This window comes from Colossoma macropomum, unplaced genomic scaffold (genome assembly GCF_904425465.1).
Source record: "Colossoma macropomum unplaced genomic scaffold, Colossoma_macropomum, whole genome shotgun sequence".
Taxonomy (NCBI): Eukaryota; Metazoa; Chordata; class Actinopteri; order Characiformes; family Serrasalmidae; genus Colossoma; species Colossoma macropomum.
Window position 1 is genome coordinate 36,550,879 of NW_023494788.1, and position 17,976 is coordinate 36,568,854.

At 37.2% G+C, this 17,976-nt stretch overlaps 1 protein-coding gene across 1 annotated transcript in view; it reads right to left on the reverse strand.

Annotated features, from left to right (window-relative positions):
- Positions 1-15,994, reverse strand: part of egf (epidermal growth factor) — a 43,651-nt gene extending 27,657 nt beyond the window's left edge. Inside the window, exons 1-6 of the mRNA XM_036567908.1 lie at positions 15,530-15,994; positions 9,968-10,167; positions 7,320-7,501; positions 3,232-3,459; positions 1,813-2,018; positions 110-223 (exon numbers count right to left, since the gene is read on the reverse strand). Of these exons, the coding sequence (XP_036423801.1) occupies positions 110-223; positions 1,813-2,018; positions 3,232-3,459; positions 7,320-7,501; positions 9,968-10,167; positions 15,530-15,659 (1,060 nt within the window). The 5' untranslated portion in view covers positions 15,660-15,994. The remainder of the gene's footprint in view (positions 1-109; positions 224-1,812; positions 2,019-3,231; positions 3,460-7,319; positions 7,502-9,967; positions 10,168-15,529) is intronic.
- Positions 15,995-17,976: the final 1,982 nt, after the last annotated feature.

Sequence of the window (17,976 nt, forward strand, 5' to 3'; positions counted from 1 at the left end):
ATTCTATGGTCAGTGTGAGTTGTTGGCTGTCCTAGCACATATACACTACTGTGTAAAAGTCTATTAGCTGGTCTTTTGCACACTTGACCTGCACGCTATTTTTCTGTACCTTCACAATAGCCGCCCTGTTTGCTGAGGGTGAAGCCCTTTCTGCAGTTACATTGACCAGATCCCCCGAGGCTAGAACACACACTCACACAGTCCTCCGTCTGGGGGTCACAACCTGCTCACCAGAACAAAACACACATCAACATTAAGAGGATCAACATTAAGTACATTTTAGAGAAATACGTAAAACTGAGGATAAAGGAATACATAATTTTGAAATACCCCAATTCCGAAAAAGTTGTGACGCTGTGAAAAATGTAAATAAATGTAAAACATGAAAAACATGAAAAACATCAACTCATTTAGAACTTGATGGCAGCAACACATCTCAAAAAAGTTGGGACAGGGCCGTGTCTACCATTGTGTAGCACCCCCTTTTCTTTCAACAACAGTCTGTAAACATCTGGGAAGTGAGGAGACCAGTTGCTGGAGTTTTGGGAGAGGAATGTTGTCCCATTTTTGTCTGATGTACGATTCTAGCTGCTCTACAGTCCTGGGTCTACTTTGCCGGATTTTTCATTTCATAATGTGCCAAATATTTCCTAATAGTAGAAGGTCTGGACTGCACTCAGGCTAGTTCAGCACCCGGACTCTTCTATGAAGCCATGCTGTTGTGATGGATGCAGTATATGAGTTATCATTGTCTTGCTGAAATATGCAAGGTCTTCCCTGAAAGAGACGCTGTCTGGATGGGAGCTTATGTTGTTCTAAAACCTATATATACTGTTCAGCATTGATAGTGCCTTTCTAGATGTGTAAGCTGCCCACGCCATAGGCACTAAGGCAACCCCAGACCATCAGAGATGCAGGCTTTTGAATTGTGCACTGATAATGAGATGGATGGTCCCTCTCCTCTTGAGTCTGCAGGACACAGTGTCCGTGGTTTCCAAAAAGAAATTCAAATTTTGAATGTTCTGATCACAGAACAGTTTTCCATTTTGCCTCAGTCCATCTTAAATGAGCTTTGGCCCAGAGAAGACGGCGGCATTCCTGGATCGTGTTAACATATGGCTGCTTCTCGGCATGATACAGCTTTAACTTGCATTTGTGGATTGCATTGCGAACTGTGTTGACAGACAATGATTTCTGGAAATGTTACAGAGCCCAATGCAGTGATTTCCAGTACAGACTCTGCCTCTCAAAAATGTTCTTTTTATACCAAGTCATGTGAGTTAGTTGCAAAATGCTCCTCCAGCTGTTTTTTTATTAGTACCACTCACTTTTCCAGCCTTTTGTTGCCCCTGTCCCAACTTTTTTGAGATTTGTTGCTACCATCAAGTTCTAAATGTGTTAATATTTTTCATTAAATTGTAAAATGTCTCACTTTGAACATCTAATATGTGTTTTATGTTATTGTAAACAAAATATGGGTCTATGAGATTTGAAAATTATTGCATTCTGTTTTTATTTACATTTATTTACATTTTACACAGCGTCCCAACGTTTTTGGAATTGGAGTTGTATTTTGTAAACATTACCACTGTATTTGAAAACAGCAAGGAAAATTTGTTTTTTCATGATACGGTCATTTTGAATTTACCCATACTCACTCAGATGTCTTTATTTAGTTCTTGATTAATTCTTCTTTAACTTTAATCCTAATACTCTTCTACTTTCGCTCTTACAATTTGATTAGAGAACTCAAGGGGAGACTATGATTGGACAGAAGTGAAGACAGAATGTGTGCTGTATTATAAAACTAACCAGAAGTGAGGGGGGCACTGACTTCTGCTACAGGCTGATTGATGGGATGTATCACTTTGACATCAGCCGGAGCGTGCAGCAGCTTTTTGGAGTTCACCTTTTTGGGACGGCCTCCTGTGAACTTGTTAACTCGCGTTAGGCTGTTAGATGCCGAGTCTGTCATGTACACGTGATCCAGGAAAATGGACATCTTCAGTGATTTGGACCTGGTGAGTTTCAATAGTTAGGATCAAAACAGTTCACAAAACATGAAGGCAAAATCTAGATTCTATTAGAACATTAATTATCATTAATTATACCATTAATAAACCTTTAGACGGCATAGTTTTCACCAGCGATAACAAAATCATACTGTAATTTTATATGAGTTATTTCTGACTCGTGGCTCACTGAAACAAGTGGAGAACTTTTATGGAAAGTGCAGATTCTAAACTTTCAATCCAGACATTTTTTTTATGATTTTACTTAATTCAAAAGTTATTTTGTGGAAATATTTTTTGCATGTTTGTCATGTTTTTTGTCAGTGTTTGACATCAGACTGAAAATTCTAAAGTGTAGACTTGAAGCAAAAGAGTACATCAGTGTAACTGATAAATTATGTAATCACATTTTAAAACTATATAAATTATGTAGCAAAAGGACAATAATAACACCAGATTTTAAGGTTGGCTTTACATGATGAAATTTTAATGTAACTCTAGTTGCTTGAAACCTACATGAAACTAAATTTCTCTTGCGTTGCATAACAAAAAGCCTTCAACAGTTCACTTGTGTGAGATATTGCAACTGTTTCAAAGGTTTTATGACATTTTATGAATCAGCCAATCAAAATGCAGATAATGTACCATGTGACCACATCAAACAATATCATTTCAACTGACTGATTTCACTTGCTACACAACAGAAAAGAAAAGAAAGCAGAAAACAGTCTTTTGGAAGAATGCTGCAAACATTGGCTAAATAACACATTGCGGATCGTAAGCCAGAATGATATGAAAATGACACATGCTAGCTTCTAATAGTGCTGACTACTGGAATAGCTGAATATGTTGCATGCAACATTGATTATTTTTGATTTCCTTTGTGTAACTCTCAAGTTGCACAGATATTATAGTTCATGCAACTCGCAACCTGCATGAAATGCTTTAAATTAAATGGTGTGCTGTACAATCTGCATTGCTGCTACAGAGTACTGTAAGGATACCCATTGCAAACTCTTTTTGTGTTGTTACTTTTAAACTGTAAACTCCAATACTGTATGTTAATAACTATTATGATTCTGCATGCATTGGCATGTGCTGAGAACAGCCCAAATGTATTTGGTTGTACTGTACGGTTGTGAATTTGTATGATGACAACAAACATTCAAAATTGAATTGAGCTGAGCTGAAATCATTACCCACAGTGCTGCATTGTTACCTGATCGGCTGACTGACAACATTTATAAGGTTGCCGTTGTAATCACATGACCCCAAAGCGCTGGGTTTACCCGAACCCTGCTGAAACCAGAAAAGCCTCCTGTCCACAGCGTCTACAGCCAAGGCCAGCAGCCTGTCCGGCACCTTCAACACTGTGGTTCTCACTCCACCCGCAGTGTCCGAGCGTTGGATACTGGGGGTCACTCCAGCAGACAGCCAGAAGAGAAATCTACATAAAAGGATAGGGAACAACCTGAGCCTTTAAAGGGAAATTCAACAGATTTTTCACTGAACTCAATTCTTAACATGTAAACAAAGTCATTCAGAGAGGTTTGATGAGAAATGGTTCATTGCAGAGAAACTTACAAAGTCAGCATTGTTCACAGTGATAGGAACCAGATGTCTGAAGAGTTTCATGAGACACTATTTTGGGATAGTTTTGAGAAAGAAAACTTCAGATTTATCACAACTGTACCATTTATTTGATCAATATTCCATATAAAAACTCAGAAGACATGTGTTCGCTGGTTTTGTATAGTAAATAAAATGTCTATATTTGTGTTGTAGTCATGGCGACCTCTGGTTCCTGTCACCACACTGTACAGAAATCTGCGTCTCTACAATCAACTATTTCACACCAAACTACTCTGAATGACTCTGTTTACATCTCAAACACAGAATTATGCAAAAATGTAAAAAATCAGTGGAATTTCCCTTTAATTTCAGGCAAAATTAAAAGTTGACACAGCTTATAAAGTCAGGCCTTGTTTCAATTTCTTTAATATGTCCCGTAATTCGACTCATCACTTCATTACAAAAGTGTTCAGTCTTGGCAGAAGGCGAGGAGGCGATTATTCAGATTCTGAGAAACTTTACTTGAGCTAATACAGTAAAGGAACGACCACTAAGATGGCATCGGGATTCCTGCTGAAGCCAAGTGGACAAGTGCTTATTAAAACCAGTATGGAAATGGGTGGATATTTTTTCTTCTGAAATGAAATGTATTAATAGTGAGTGTGTCACCCTTTGCTTCACTTCAACTCATCCCAAAGGTATTGGATGGAGCTCCATCACTCCAGAGAACATAGTTCCACTGCTTCACAGCCTAATGCTGGGGGGCTGCATACCCCTCTAGCCCACACTTGGCATTGGCCATGGTGACCTTAGGCTGTGTGGTTGCTCCAAGGCTTCTCATTCTATTGGTCAGTGCTTTTCTTTGGAGATTATACAAGCTGTGTTGGCAATAGATGACCTTAAAGTAGCTGAATTCACTCAGTAGAAAGACTGATTGGATACTGGATATAAAGAATGTATATAGATTATTAGATAGTCCATCAAGGCTGGGTAACAACTAGCTATTTAAAATATTTTTTAATAAATAATAATAAATTAGCATATGTGTTGCTTTGCAGTAACTTAGAATATTAAACAGCAAGTTTACATCTTGTCAATTTTCTTTGCTAAACTGTAGAAACTCCTGTTAAAATTACATGTATAATTGTCCCAAACATTTGCGACATATATGTGCAACACTATCAGTTCTTAAAATAGTCATAACACTACACAGCAAACTCTAGGTTAAGAACAGCTAATATACACAGAGAAATAAAGAAAGGTTTAGATAGAAATATGTTGACACCCCTCAGTTCTTTCTATGCTCAGCTAATCAGAATGAACTGGATACATTTGCGTAAGATTCTTACAAAGCCTTGAGTCCACTGTGAAATGTTTTTGTGGGTGAAAACAACATGGCCGCCTGGGTCAGGTCATGTCAGAGCAGCCCTTTGATGGGTATATGAGGGCAGAGGAAGGCTAAGCCTGTGCCAGGTCTGGCTGAGGACGGTCAGATTACACCTATGTGCCAGCCGTGTCTGGAAGAATGCGACCATCTGAGGACTCCCTGCACTCACAGCCAGCTCGCTAACATGCTAACAGGGCGCTGAGCCGCTCAGTCATCAGGAGATGTGACAAGTGTTAGTCATCCACCTTCTGTGGGTTCAGTCTTCGAGCACATAACTGACCACATTTAAACAAACAGTGCATATGTTGTTGTGGGTGCTTAGGCTAACCTTTTGCCCCCCAGTTTGACTAGCTGGCTATGCTAACTCATGTGGTTTGTCCACAGACTGTGGGATGTAGCAGTAACAGCAAAATCAATGCACTGTACACACTTAAAAAAGACGGTTCTTCAAAGGTTATTTAATAAAGAAAATGGTTCTATTTAGAATTTTGCATGCTTAAAAGGTTCTTTGTGAAATGGTTCTACATACTTTTTTTGAAAATGGTTTTTAAAATCTGCTGTTGTTATTACATTAAACTTTTCACAATAGAATAATCCATTTTGGTGCTATATAGAACCATTTGCGAAAAGGTATATATAGAGCCATATATAGCATATTTTCCTATATTTAGGCATGAAATGGTTCTATGTAGAGCTCATGGTTCTAAACTATTTTGGCTTTAGTTTCATTACATTGGTTCAGCTCCTGTTCTTGCTCACTCCTCTCACTTTGGAGCTTTAGCCTTTCATTTTAGACCAAAAAGATCCAAAAAGAGAAGAACAGAACCTAATAAACTTCAGTTTATATACTGATAGAAGCTGAATGCTCTTAGAAGTTCCACTGCAGTTCCTTCTACAGGAGAACTTTAGCCACAAGTTTTTTGTTAGACAATTTTTACTTCTATTTAGCTCATTATTTTAAAGAAGTAACCTTATTTTTACCGGATCAGGGGCTAAACTTCCATTAGTATTGTACAATATATGCATAATTAATTGGGTGAGATGTAAACAGAGACTTTCAGAGTGGTTTGGTGTGAAATAGTCCATTCTAGAGAAACTAAGCATTGCTCCTAGTGGTGGCTACAGAACTAGACATTTGAAGAGATTAATGCCCTTAAAAGCTCCTTCACAGAAATGCATTACATAAAATGGTTATGAATACACTGCCTGATGCCTGGGACGTTGTTTTATCATAGCTTTGAGATAAACTTTTGGCCTGAAACATATATATTTGTAAAATCTTTTCATTGTGGAGGGATACATGCATTTTACCATCATCAATATTCCATATAAAAAGCGGCTAAAGGCTAGCCAAACAAACTTTGCGATGCAAAATATGTTTTTGAGAAGTTTGAACATAACTTACATAAAATTTGCAAATGATTGCTTTGTCTGGCTGTAATCTAGGTGAAATACCTTTATTTTGTTGCTGTTAGCCATGTAGCCTTTAGCACACTAACAAGCCAGCTAGCAGAGTAGTGATGAAATTTACCAGCAGTCGTATAACAGAAGGAGTAGTTTGCATATTTTTGGAGTCTGTTCAAGGTAAAGATTTGCATTTTGCAGGCTTACAGGACCCATTCCAATATCTTGTGGCATGGGACTAATTTTCAGTGTTGTGCACAGGAGCTGGCAGGAAACCAGCCCACTGTAGGTGGGAGCGGGTCAAAGCACACATGAAGAGAAATCATATACATAAACAATATAAAATGATAATAGTAAAATAATTAAAATAAATGCAGTTGTTCTAAAGAGCTGCGAAGCAACCGATTACATGAACAATGTGCAAATTCTTGAAGCTTACAGAGAAGACAGAGCCTTCAGCCCAACAGCCACAGCTGCCCAGCAAAATATCAAAAGTAACCACTCTGTGGTTTAATTCCTGCTTTGTGTTTACTGGGAATATATGGCATCTGGTGAAGTTACTTCACAGTGAGCCTGACGACCATGACTGCCATGTTATTTCAGCTGAGGATAGTGTAATTGTTAATAGACTGCATCAGATATTGGATGTCAGTTCTGCTTAACGGAACTGTGTGGGTGGGAGAGGGACAAAATGTTTCGGTTGTGGGCGGGAGTGGGACGATGTTCTGCAAGAGCGGGATAAAATCTTGCAGGAGTGGGCAGGGGCACAGACCACTACTTCATTGAATCAATTCACATTAAACCACTCTGAATGACTTTGAATGAATGAATTTTTGTGAAATTATAAACTTTGGTGGTTCCCTTTTTCAGCCAGTGCAATACTGTGCCACTGCTTTAAGATTTTATTGTTTTGTAACTATAGAAATTGCAGAACCATATTGTACCTTTCATTTGCATCAATAGCCAGACTGCTAGGCTGAGAGAGGTTTCTGAGAACAGTCTTTTTGTTTTTCCCATCACTGTCCGCTTGCTGAATCGTCCCTCTTTTCTTGCTGCTCCAGAATATTGTGTTTTCTATCCAGTCAACAGTCAGCCCCGAGATTCCTTTCCCCAGTGAGAGAAGTTTCTGGAAAGATGGAATAAATTCTTAGTAGAAAGATCTGAGCCACATCGCTAAATAATAAATACTTTTTTTTTCTGAAACCTCAGCCTAAACCAATATGATCTGATATCTGTCCTTAAAAAACGAATTTGCTTTGTTATCTGGTGTCGACCAGAGGAGGATGGGCTCCGCTTTTGAGTCTTGGTTCCTCTCAAGGTTTCTTCCTCTTGCTCTTAGGGAGTTTTTCCTTGCCACTATTGTCATTAGCTTGCTCATGGCGGCAATAACCCAGATTTTTCTGTAAAGCTGCTTTGTGACAACGCCTGTTGTAAAAAGGGCTATATAAATAAACCTTGACTTGACTTCAAAATGTATTATTTTTAAACTAAGCACTCACTTTTCTCACTTATTTCGATTAAAAGACTTTGATGTATGTAAACATTGTAAGTTTCAAAACATTACATTCAATCTCTGAGTCTATACAAGAAAACAAAAAAAAAACTGTTTTGAATTCACAGTTTCCGTGATGTCACAAAAACCAACACATTTGCAAAAATCCACCTATTCAGCCTATAGTCATTTAGCCCTGCCCATTCACATATAAGACATAAGGTCCAGACTGCTTTTTTGAATGACAGCAGCCAATCAGAACAGAGCACATTTATGTATATTAGTAACAGTAACAGTATTCTAAGGGATAAAGAGAGGTTGGAAAATGGTCATGTAGAAATAAATGGTGACTGTTTTTGATACATAACACCACAATAACATTATAAGTCGCATAAGAAAATACTTTTGTTGTTTTTTTATTTTTTTATTTTTTTCTCAGAATTTAAACATGCAAGCTGTTCTTTACAATATGTTAAGATGCCATGATGACTGGGGTAATAGAAATGATCCAAAATTACTTGGGATTTATTTTTTCTCTTCTTAACCCTAAACCTACACACTTAAAAGGATGCTTCTTCAAGCATTATTTAGTAAAGAAAATCATTCTATATAGGACCATGAACACTCAAAGAACCCTTTGCATCATTAAGGGGTTCTTTGCATCATTAAATGGTTTCTCGGCTTGATAGAGAATGTGCTGTCAACCCTTTTTTAAAATGGTTCTATATAACAAAAAGGGTTCTTCTATTGTTACAAGCATGACATTGGTGCAATAGGAGAACCCTTTTAGGTGCTATATAGGACAATCTATAGCACATTCTCCATCAATCTAAAAGACCATTTAATGATGCAAAGAAACTCTTAATCATGCAAATGGCTCTTTGAGTGTCCATGGTCCTGTATAGAACCATTTTCTCTACTAAAGAACCCCTGAAGAACCATCTTTTTTAAGTATGTAGTTCTAATGCTTACGCTTATATTGCTGATAATCAATTGAATTTCTCCACATGGTTTGTTAACAATTTGAGTGTCTATAAATGTTATAGAATACCATCAAAATAAAGTGTGAACAGATTTAACATGTAATATGTTTTGTTGTAATCAGGTCTAAATAGAATTCAGTCCAATTCAAATGTCATTTATATTTAATTTGCCTTAAGATGTTGTAAGAAATCCTAATATCTCTAAAATAGTCATTTTACAGGAGCAGAAAAAAACTTTCTTAACTTCAATATGCACTGCTGTGCAAAAAAATAAATGTGCCAAGCCTAAAATACTAATGGTTTTTAACTGAAGGTTTTAAGCTGAATTGTTTTGAATTTTTCCCAGGTGAAAAGTAGATATTTGTACCTTTTCATAACCTAATGTTGTAAAACAAAACAATAAAATAAAAAGCCTGGAGATGAGACAGGGTGTGTGGAGTCAATACAACTTAGAAAATATAATTTAAATGGATTACAGTGTGATTTAGTTGTAATCTAGCTGTAAGTCAAAGTACTGTAGATGTGCCTTTGAGGGTTCCACTCTAGTGACAGTTTAGTACCTTTTTCTGAGACCGTATAGAGAATATTTGATTTCACATTAAACTATCTGAAGCCTTCAATGCTGAGTGGAAAAGTACTGACTCTTCTTCCTGTAAAAGACATTTAAAACATTTAAAGAAATCAAAGGGAAGAATCTCTCCCATATGAAGTTTCTAATCTATTTGATTAATTCTTGACAATTTACTGACTATTGATTTGCTGTTAAGACCATTAAAAGTTTAATGTTTTGCCATTTTAGACTTTTTTGGGTTTTTCTTTTGCACATGAGTGTACATTAACACAGTGTAATACCATTAATACCAGTGCTGGAGGTCCACTGCCCTGCAGATTTTAGTGCTTTTCCTGCTTGAAACACCTGCTTTAACTCAATAATAGGCTGTTATTGAGCTGATTAGTTGGACTAGGTGTGTTGGCAGCAGGACCAGGACTGAGAAATACTGCATTAATGTAATTTTTGGGTAATTTCAGATCATTTCCTTTGGTATAACCATCATGAAATCTGCACATAATGTAAAAGGCTGCTGGCAATGAAACTTCCTTGAAGCTCCAGTAGCACCTGTTTGTGCGTTCCATCCAAGTCCGCCCGGCTCAGGACCCCACTGTGTATGTTTATCCAGTACACTGTCCCGGCCCTAAAGTGGAAGTCCAGCAGCATGGATTTTCCCACTCCGGACACGACCCGCTCCTGACCCCTGCCATCCAGATTCATCCGCAGAATGGTGTTCCCAAGGCCAACAAGTAGGAAAGGCTCCAGTTCTTTCAGAAAGAAATACAAATCAAGTCATAAGAGTCAATTTTCTTTCCTTAACAATTAGCCTTGATTATGTGAATTCAGACACTGTTATCTACAAACAAATTCACGCTTCTAGTTGGCTACTTCTGTTTTTTAGCTATGCTAATATGATTTAGTCCATGTTTATAGATAACAGTGAGTCATACAATGTCATAACCACATAATCAAGTCTATTAGAGATACTCAACATCTCCACACAGTTTGAGGTGAGTGTGTAATGATTAAGGCATGCAGTTAGCACCATGCTAACAAGTTACATATTAGCTTCCATTACTTGTTAGCTACATTAGCCTTGTAGCTCCAGTGCTAAAACTAAATAAGCAAATTTCAGACACCAAACATGTCTTGGCTGATTGACCACATTTGGGCTAAGTATAAAGTTGGGTGAATTGGATTTGATTATACTTGTTTGCTCTGGGTTTGTCCCAAGAGATTTGTGCATCAGCCTTGGCTGTAAGCTAGCATGAATCTCCACCTCAGAAGCATTAAGAAGGCGAACTGAGGTTGGACAGTTTTTCTCAAATAGGCTTACAGAAACACCAGATTAACGGCATGTGCTTATAAAAGTTATTTACCACTTAGCAAGTGTCTACAAAGGGAGCTTTTTCAATCTCACAGCTCAGCTTGGAGCTATTTTTGGGTTAAATATAGTGATTAGCATTAGCATGTCATGTTTGATGGACAGTAAATCAGTGTGGAAAAGTTCTGCCCTTCTTATGCTTCTTATTGAATTCAGAAGATTTGATTCTGGGTTTTTGAAGTGAATTTGAACTTTCCACAAGTGAAATTTAAGGTAAAGTAGTTGTTTTTAGAGCTACTTCATGATTACCATACATGCATGAATGGAAGCCAAGAATGTTAATTATGTATGCATCATGTAATGTACTTTGCTAAATTATTTAAAAGTATTTGAGTAAAGTTAATATTTTTTTATATAAATAACCTGCACAATTTCTACTACATATGAAAATGCAAGCAGTGTTTCAAGCACCAACTGTTTATAAATAATTCCAACAAAAGCAGCATGAGTGCAAATGTTACAATGTACCCCATAAACGAGGTTAATGGTACTGGACTGGTACTGGGCTTGCTGTAAAGTCAAAAGTCTGTTAAATTGATGCAATTCAGCACAATTTTAAATAGTTTGAACCAGACAAGCTTTGCAACCTAAATAACCAAAAATATCTGTATCAAGATAAATATGATGAGAGAAATCAAGCTGTGTCAAACAATAATAAGGTATGAAGTTGGGTGAATTGTATGTATATATTTATATATAGAGAGAGAAATCTTGACAAATCTGTGCACAAAAACTTCCAAACCTTGATCCATATATGGAGTTTTGTCAATGTGTACTTTGGGGGTATTAGTTGTAATTGTGTGTTAAACTATTTATGATATTCCTGTTACAATTATTTATTAAATTATTTTACAAAGGATAATAAAACAAAGAAAGAAAGGAAGGAAAATTAGACTGTGAGTGCAAAATGAGTGATGTAAAGTGGCATTTTGTCTAACACTCTGCTTAACCACCAGTGGGCCACTTGAAAAACAATAAGCAAAAAGTCAGTGGGCCGCCAGCTTTGCTGTCAGCGGGCCAACAGTGCCCCTTTATCCGCTTACTATCTGGGGGAATATGAGAGGAAGACCAAAAGCATGTTCTACTTGAACGTGTAAGACAACAGGTCAATATTACATTTCACCCATATTATATTGTGCCATCATTAAGGAGCTGAAATACAAATATTGCTACATGTAAGCTAGCAATGCTGTGCACTGAACTGACATCATAAGACTGACCTGACCAAAATACCCCCCCACAAACCAGTATGCTTTTGTCCAGTGCTGTTGGAATATAGTGTTGAATTTTAATAGTAGGTGCAGGAGCTGCTTGTTGTATGTAGCATTATTCACATTTTCACTGCTAAACAACTTCATCATTCAGAGCAACCATTCGCCTTTTGGGGAAAAAATGTACACAGGACAAAAGTATTGGCTTTGGGGCGTTTTTGTTTATCACAGGATTTGACAGTGGTCCATTCATTTTTCCCCTTAGAGATAAACTGCTTAGACCCAGAATTCCTTATATGGGCATGACGCTGACCGCAGCATGACAACATGACGAGCTCTATAATATGTTCTACCAGTGCTACAATGAAACATAGTCTAATGACTAAATGTTATAAAAGCTAAACATCTTGGGTATTTTGTACAAATAAGCTCCGACGGCTTAGCAAATAGATATTTACTTAGCGGTAGATATTTCCTGACATGTCCCCTTCCTTAAATGTCATTCAGCAGGTGAATTAATGCTGCCCTGTGGCAGGCCTTTTCACACTGTAATGCAGTGAAGTTCACGGTCGGCTCAGACGGCTGCGGAAGAAAAGCCGCCGTTTCCCTGGCAACAAGTGTGATAATGGAAGCTTTTCACGTTGAACTGAGGTTACTCGAGCAGATTACACAACGACGCTGCCGTGTTGCTAGGATAGAGGCATAGAGCACAGAAAACGCATTATGAAGTGACGCTCAATAGTTTTCACAAACCGCTCCCTTATTGTTTGTTGCTGGACATTATTATTTTTGTTCTTTTTTCCATTGAATTGTATTTTTATGGCTTTTTTTACATCATTAACTGAACAATAATAGCTCAGGATTTAAAAAAAAAGTAAATACAATTGGCTTGATTCAAATATGCTCTAGTTGAATCTGTATAATTACTGTTAAAAGAAGTCAACAAAAATACAGCAGCTGTGCTGATATGTCCATGTGAACCAGATGTACATATTTAATAATAAGTAAATAAAAAGCACTAAATTTGAACATCGTGAAATCCACTCACATGATTTTACAACATTCATAAAATATTCCAGCTGTCAGTGCTTCTAAAACAAAACCTTATTTGGTGACTGAAGTGTGTTTGAGACTGCCGCTAACCTGCTAACAAGAGTTTGCAGGACTGCACTGGATAATGGCTAATTAGGAGGTGGGGGGAGGTCATATGCTAGCCGCTAGTTCACTTTCAGAGATTACAGCACTCAGGAGAGCACATGCTTAAACATACATTAAGTATTACACTGTGTACCTACTTAAATGGATAGTTAAGGTTAATACGCTTGCAGTTTCCACCTTTACCTCAAATGTAGTCCAAGATATGTTTGATGTCTGACGTTTTAGCATTAGAGCTAAGGCTAATGTACAATACAGGGCAAAATGAACTGAACTGAATGGACCTCTTCTAAATAACATATTAATAACTATACTTGCTGCCTTTTTTTTCTGCGTTTTTGTAGTTGTTCTAATATTATACAGTGTTTCTACTGGCAAAAATGCTTACTTACTGCCCAAGTGAAGTGTTTTAAGCAATTTTCATGACTTTTGTGAGTAATGGAAGCTTATATGCTACAGTTAGCATTATGCTAACATTGCCTAAATCATCACACACTTGTCTAAAAACTGGGTCTGGTCTTTAAATAATCTCTAATCTCTTTTTGGACATTGTATGACACACTATGTTTCTATAAACATGGATTAAATTCAGGCTTATAGATGCTGTGTTTAGCTATGCTAATGTGCCATGTTTATATATAACCATGAGTCATACAGTGTCAGAGACCACATAATCAAGTCTATTAGAGACACTGATGATTTAGGCATGCAGTTAGCACCATGCTAATTGGTGGGGTATAAAAATAAGGAAGCAAATACGTCATGCCTGATATACTATATTTGAGGTAAGGGAGGAAAACTAAATTAAGATTGTGGTTAATATATTTCTTTCAGCATTTCTGTACAGTGTTGCTTCTGTTGTCATGTGCAGCATACATGCTGTATAAGGGGGAGAAAACTCTCATCATGATGTTGTGGTTCCAATTACAATACAGTTAAACTGAATTGAACTGAATTGAATTCCCATTTGGACAGACACTCAAATGGACCATCCATCCAGTGTTTACCCCAAAGTGTCCTTTGGATATTAACTTGCACGTAATATTTTTTTTTTGATATTTAAATGTTTTTGAAGTGTTTCCTCTGTTACCATCTTACATACTGTAGATTCATTCAGCTATTTTTAGCACAGCAAAAGCAACACCATAATCTCAGGCTTAGCTCTAATCTAATATGACGAGTGATGACTGCGCCCAAGTAAAGATTGCACAAGCACTTCTTCATCTAGCACTACTCAATCAGAGCGCAGGGAGAGCCCTTCACACTTTCACACAAGCTGTGGGACTATTTCTCAGTCAATTTAACATAAACAGAAGCAATTGAAAGTTTGGGCATGCCTTCTAATCAGAGAGTTCTTCTGATTTTTATGTATCACACATTTTAGAATTAAAAAAGTTGCCTTGATGCAGTTTAACACATTCTTAATCAACTTCATGAGGAGCCACTTGAGATGATTTTCCAACAGGACTAAAGAATATATATATATCACACCAAACTGACTGAGAAACAACAACTTGTAGCAAAGAAATAAACAAAATGGATTTGAAAATTAAAGAACAATGCAACAATAAAAATATGAACCTAGGTGTTTGTTACATATATATATATATATATATATATATATATATATATATATATATATATATACACATATAACATGTTAAACTCTCTAAAAATGTGTGCTAAATGCTAAAAGTTGCAAAAAAAACAAAACAAAAAAAAAACTTTTTGGTTCCATAGAACAAGAATGAGTGAAAGAACATTTCAAAACATTAAATCTACTTATTTAGATCTAAAGAAAATGAAATAAATTGCACTTCATTTGATCAATTTTGTTCTATCATCTGTTGTGTTTTATGTTGGGATAACATCTGTATGTATAAAAGTCTGTATGTGCTGTCCATTCTCTCTTTGAGTGAATAAAAATATGTGGCATAATTTACTTTTTAGCATGTACACCCAAAAGTATCCAGGCACCTGCACGTCCAACATTTCTTCCAAAATCAAGAGCAGATCATTTTTCTTAATTTTTGGCTAGACCCCGATCACTCTGAACAACATGGAGTGAACTGTTTAATGCAAATCCTTTACATATATTTAGTTGTTCATTGTTTTTAAAACAATGAACAACTATAAAGAGCAGGTTGTTGGCCACTTTATCAGAAACCCCTCCCTTGCCGGTGCCCAATTAAAGACTCTGCTGATTCTGTTTGTGTTAGCCATCCTGTTGGTGGTCCCATGGTGGTCCCTTTTAATGGAGGCATGGGGCAGGGGTGGAAACTTTGAACCTACAAAGTGCACCTATATGGTAGGGTTTCTAATAAAATGGCCAATTAGTCTAAAAACAAGGTAGGTATATGCATATGAAGGCTTACTCACCCACACAGCTCCAGTTCCCTGAAGCCCATGGTCGTCCACCCCAGCATGATGAAGATTTTGTGGGGCTGCAGGTGGCTCTGTCCACCAAGAGCCACAGGTGCAGTATGGCTGCTAACTTCCACCAAATCATACCCAATGACCAAAAGCCAAAACCCAAAAGCCAAAAACATCAGTGTACATAAGATTCTGTTCTCAGTCGTTTCCTCGGCTGCAGTACCACGGCAACCGACCGTGACCTCCGTGCATCTTCCACGTGGGCCTCAGCATAGGTCAGGAGTGCGAGAGTGGACAAAACAAGACAAAAAACCCGAAAGGCGCATTTACATAACAGAGTCAGTGGAAACTGGTTGTTTCTCCACACCAAGCTTCACAGAAAGCCTCCAGTCTCCCCGGCCTGCCCGCTCGTACTCTGGCTGTTTTGGAAGCAAAGTATGAAATTCCTGACCGTCCCGTGGTAAATCTGAGCTTGCTCTGTTTTTCCCTCCCACTGTTAAAGTCTCAGCCTGAACTCAGAACTCTCTAAATGCCATCAGTGAGACTAACACACGGCTGCTATTGCGGCAGAACGTGGAGAAAAGCCACCCAAAGCCCACTCTCTGCAGTGTGCTTTATTTTCTACAGGTTCGGGACAAAAAGACAGGAGTAACAAAATGTTCCATACCTTGTAAAATGCTTTTTATAAAAGCTCTATTTAATTTTTTTAAATTGAAAGAGCAAAAACATTCATTTTGGTTTAAGTTTAGAATTAGCCATATAAATTCCATAGAATCACATGTAAATACTTACCAACAGTATCATGCAAAAATTAGAGACCATTCTTGATTTAATTTCCATACAAAGTACGTTATTTATTTTTCAGCACCACAGAAAAGAGCAGAAATGTATTTAACAGAAAATGACTCAATAACCTCAACAACTAAATATAATCCCAGATGTTTCAGTGTTTAGTTTGTCACTTCTTACCTTTATTACAGCTTCCATTCTTTTCAGGAGACTCACTTTCAGTTTCTCAAAGAAATCTGCAGACACACCTCCAAAGTTCAGTCTAAGAAGTTGGTTTAACCTTTTTCTGATTCTTACCATCCAAGTGTGGTTTGTTTCCGATCTGGAGCAGCTTGATTTTCTTCTCTCTCTCAAAGATGAAAGCTTTAAGTGCTGTTTATCTGATGAGGACAATTTTGGTGTCTACCAGGTCTCCCAGATGGTTGTTAGGAGTCTCATCTTCTCTGTAGCTTTTAAACAGTTTTTTAAACTTCAGTTTTAGAAATTCCTGTTTTTTTTCACTTTGACTTGCTAATGCAAGTGGACACCCTTATATTTAATTTCTTTTCAGAAATCATTTCTGAAAAATGATTAACTTACGTTTTTAATGGCCATTTTGGCTGGAAATGATATAAATAAAGGGTGCTCCTTACTTTATGTATAACACTTATGGGATGAATATATACAATAAATATTGGGCATATTATTACATTGAATGGTATTAGTATTGTATTCAGTAGGAGGGGTCATTTGACTGGACCTGTCTCTTCTGCAAACACAAACAGCTACTTGGTAATCCTAACAACCATTGCATATTATAATTATTAATTAATTATTATAATTATTAATTAATTATTAATATAATTACACTATACATATTATCCATTGTAAATTTATCATCATTGTTGATTTATTATTAGCATGTTCATCAAAGTATCTGTCATTAAAAAGATTGAAAATCTTTTGGTCCAAAGGTGGTTTAAACACTTGAAAAATTTGAGTGCTAATGAGTGCTGACATCACAACAAGGGGATAAAATGGGCGGGGCTTAGCATAATTCACAAGGTACCACTGTCACCAATATTTGCATAAATATTTACATGTGTGTACAAGGTTAGGTGTCCCCAAACTTTTGTTGGTCAGTGTTTCAGTATTTGTCTGGCGTCTGACGTAGATAATGCAGTGAGCCATGAAGCAGTGGACGCCATAGTTGGCCTGTTGTTGACCCTGTCAAATAGCCCTCTCATTCTGTGGATGACTGTCGTATTGTTATTTGCTGTGCTGCCTGTTCTCTGGGAAAGAACGCTGGCACAAAAACAAAACAACAGCTTCCCTGTTGGCCCACTTAAATTGGACAGGAAGCGCATCACAACAGCCTTACTCACATGCATTCGTAACATGCCGAGTGGTATTCCTGTGTTTCAGTCATGTGACATTTTTCTTCCATTGGTCATATCATTGGTCAGATTGTCTGCTGCGTCATGGTGGTAGTGAATTCTAGCTTAAATCTGGTTTTGGTCCAGTGGTGAACCATGACAGTTCGAGCTCGACATTTGATTTGGGCCATAAATGCTAACGTCTGCTAGCATCTCTACAAGATATACTAAAGGTATGTAAGCTAATGCTGTTCATATGAACATTTTTTGCCCGTTCTAGATTAAATGCAGGCATCTGAAACTTGTTGT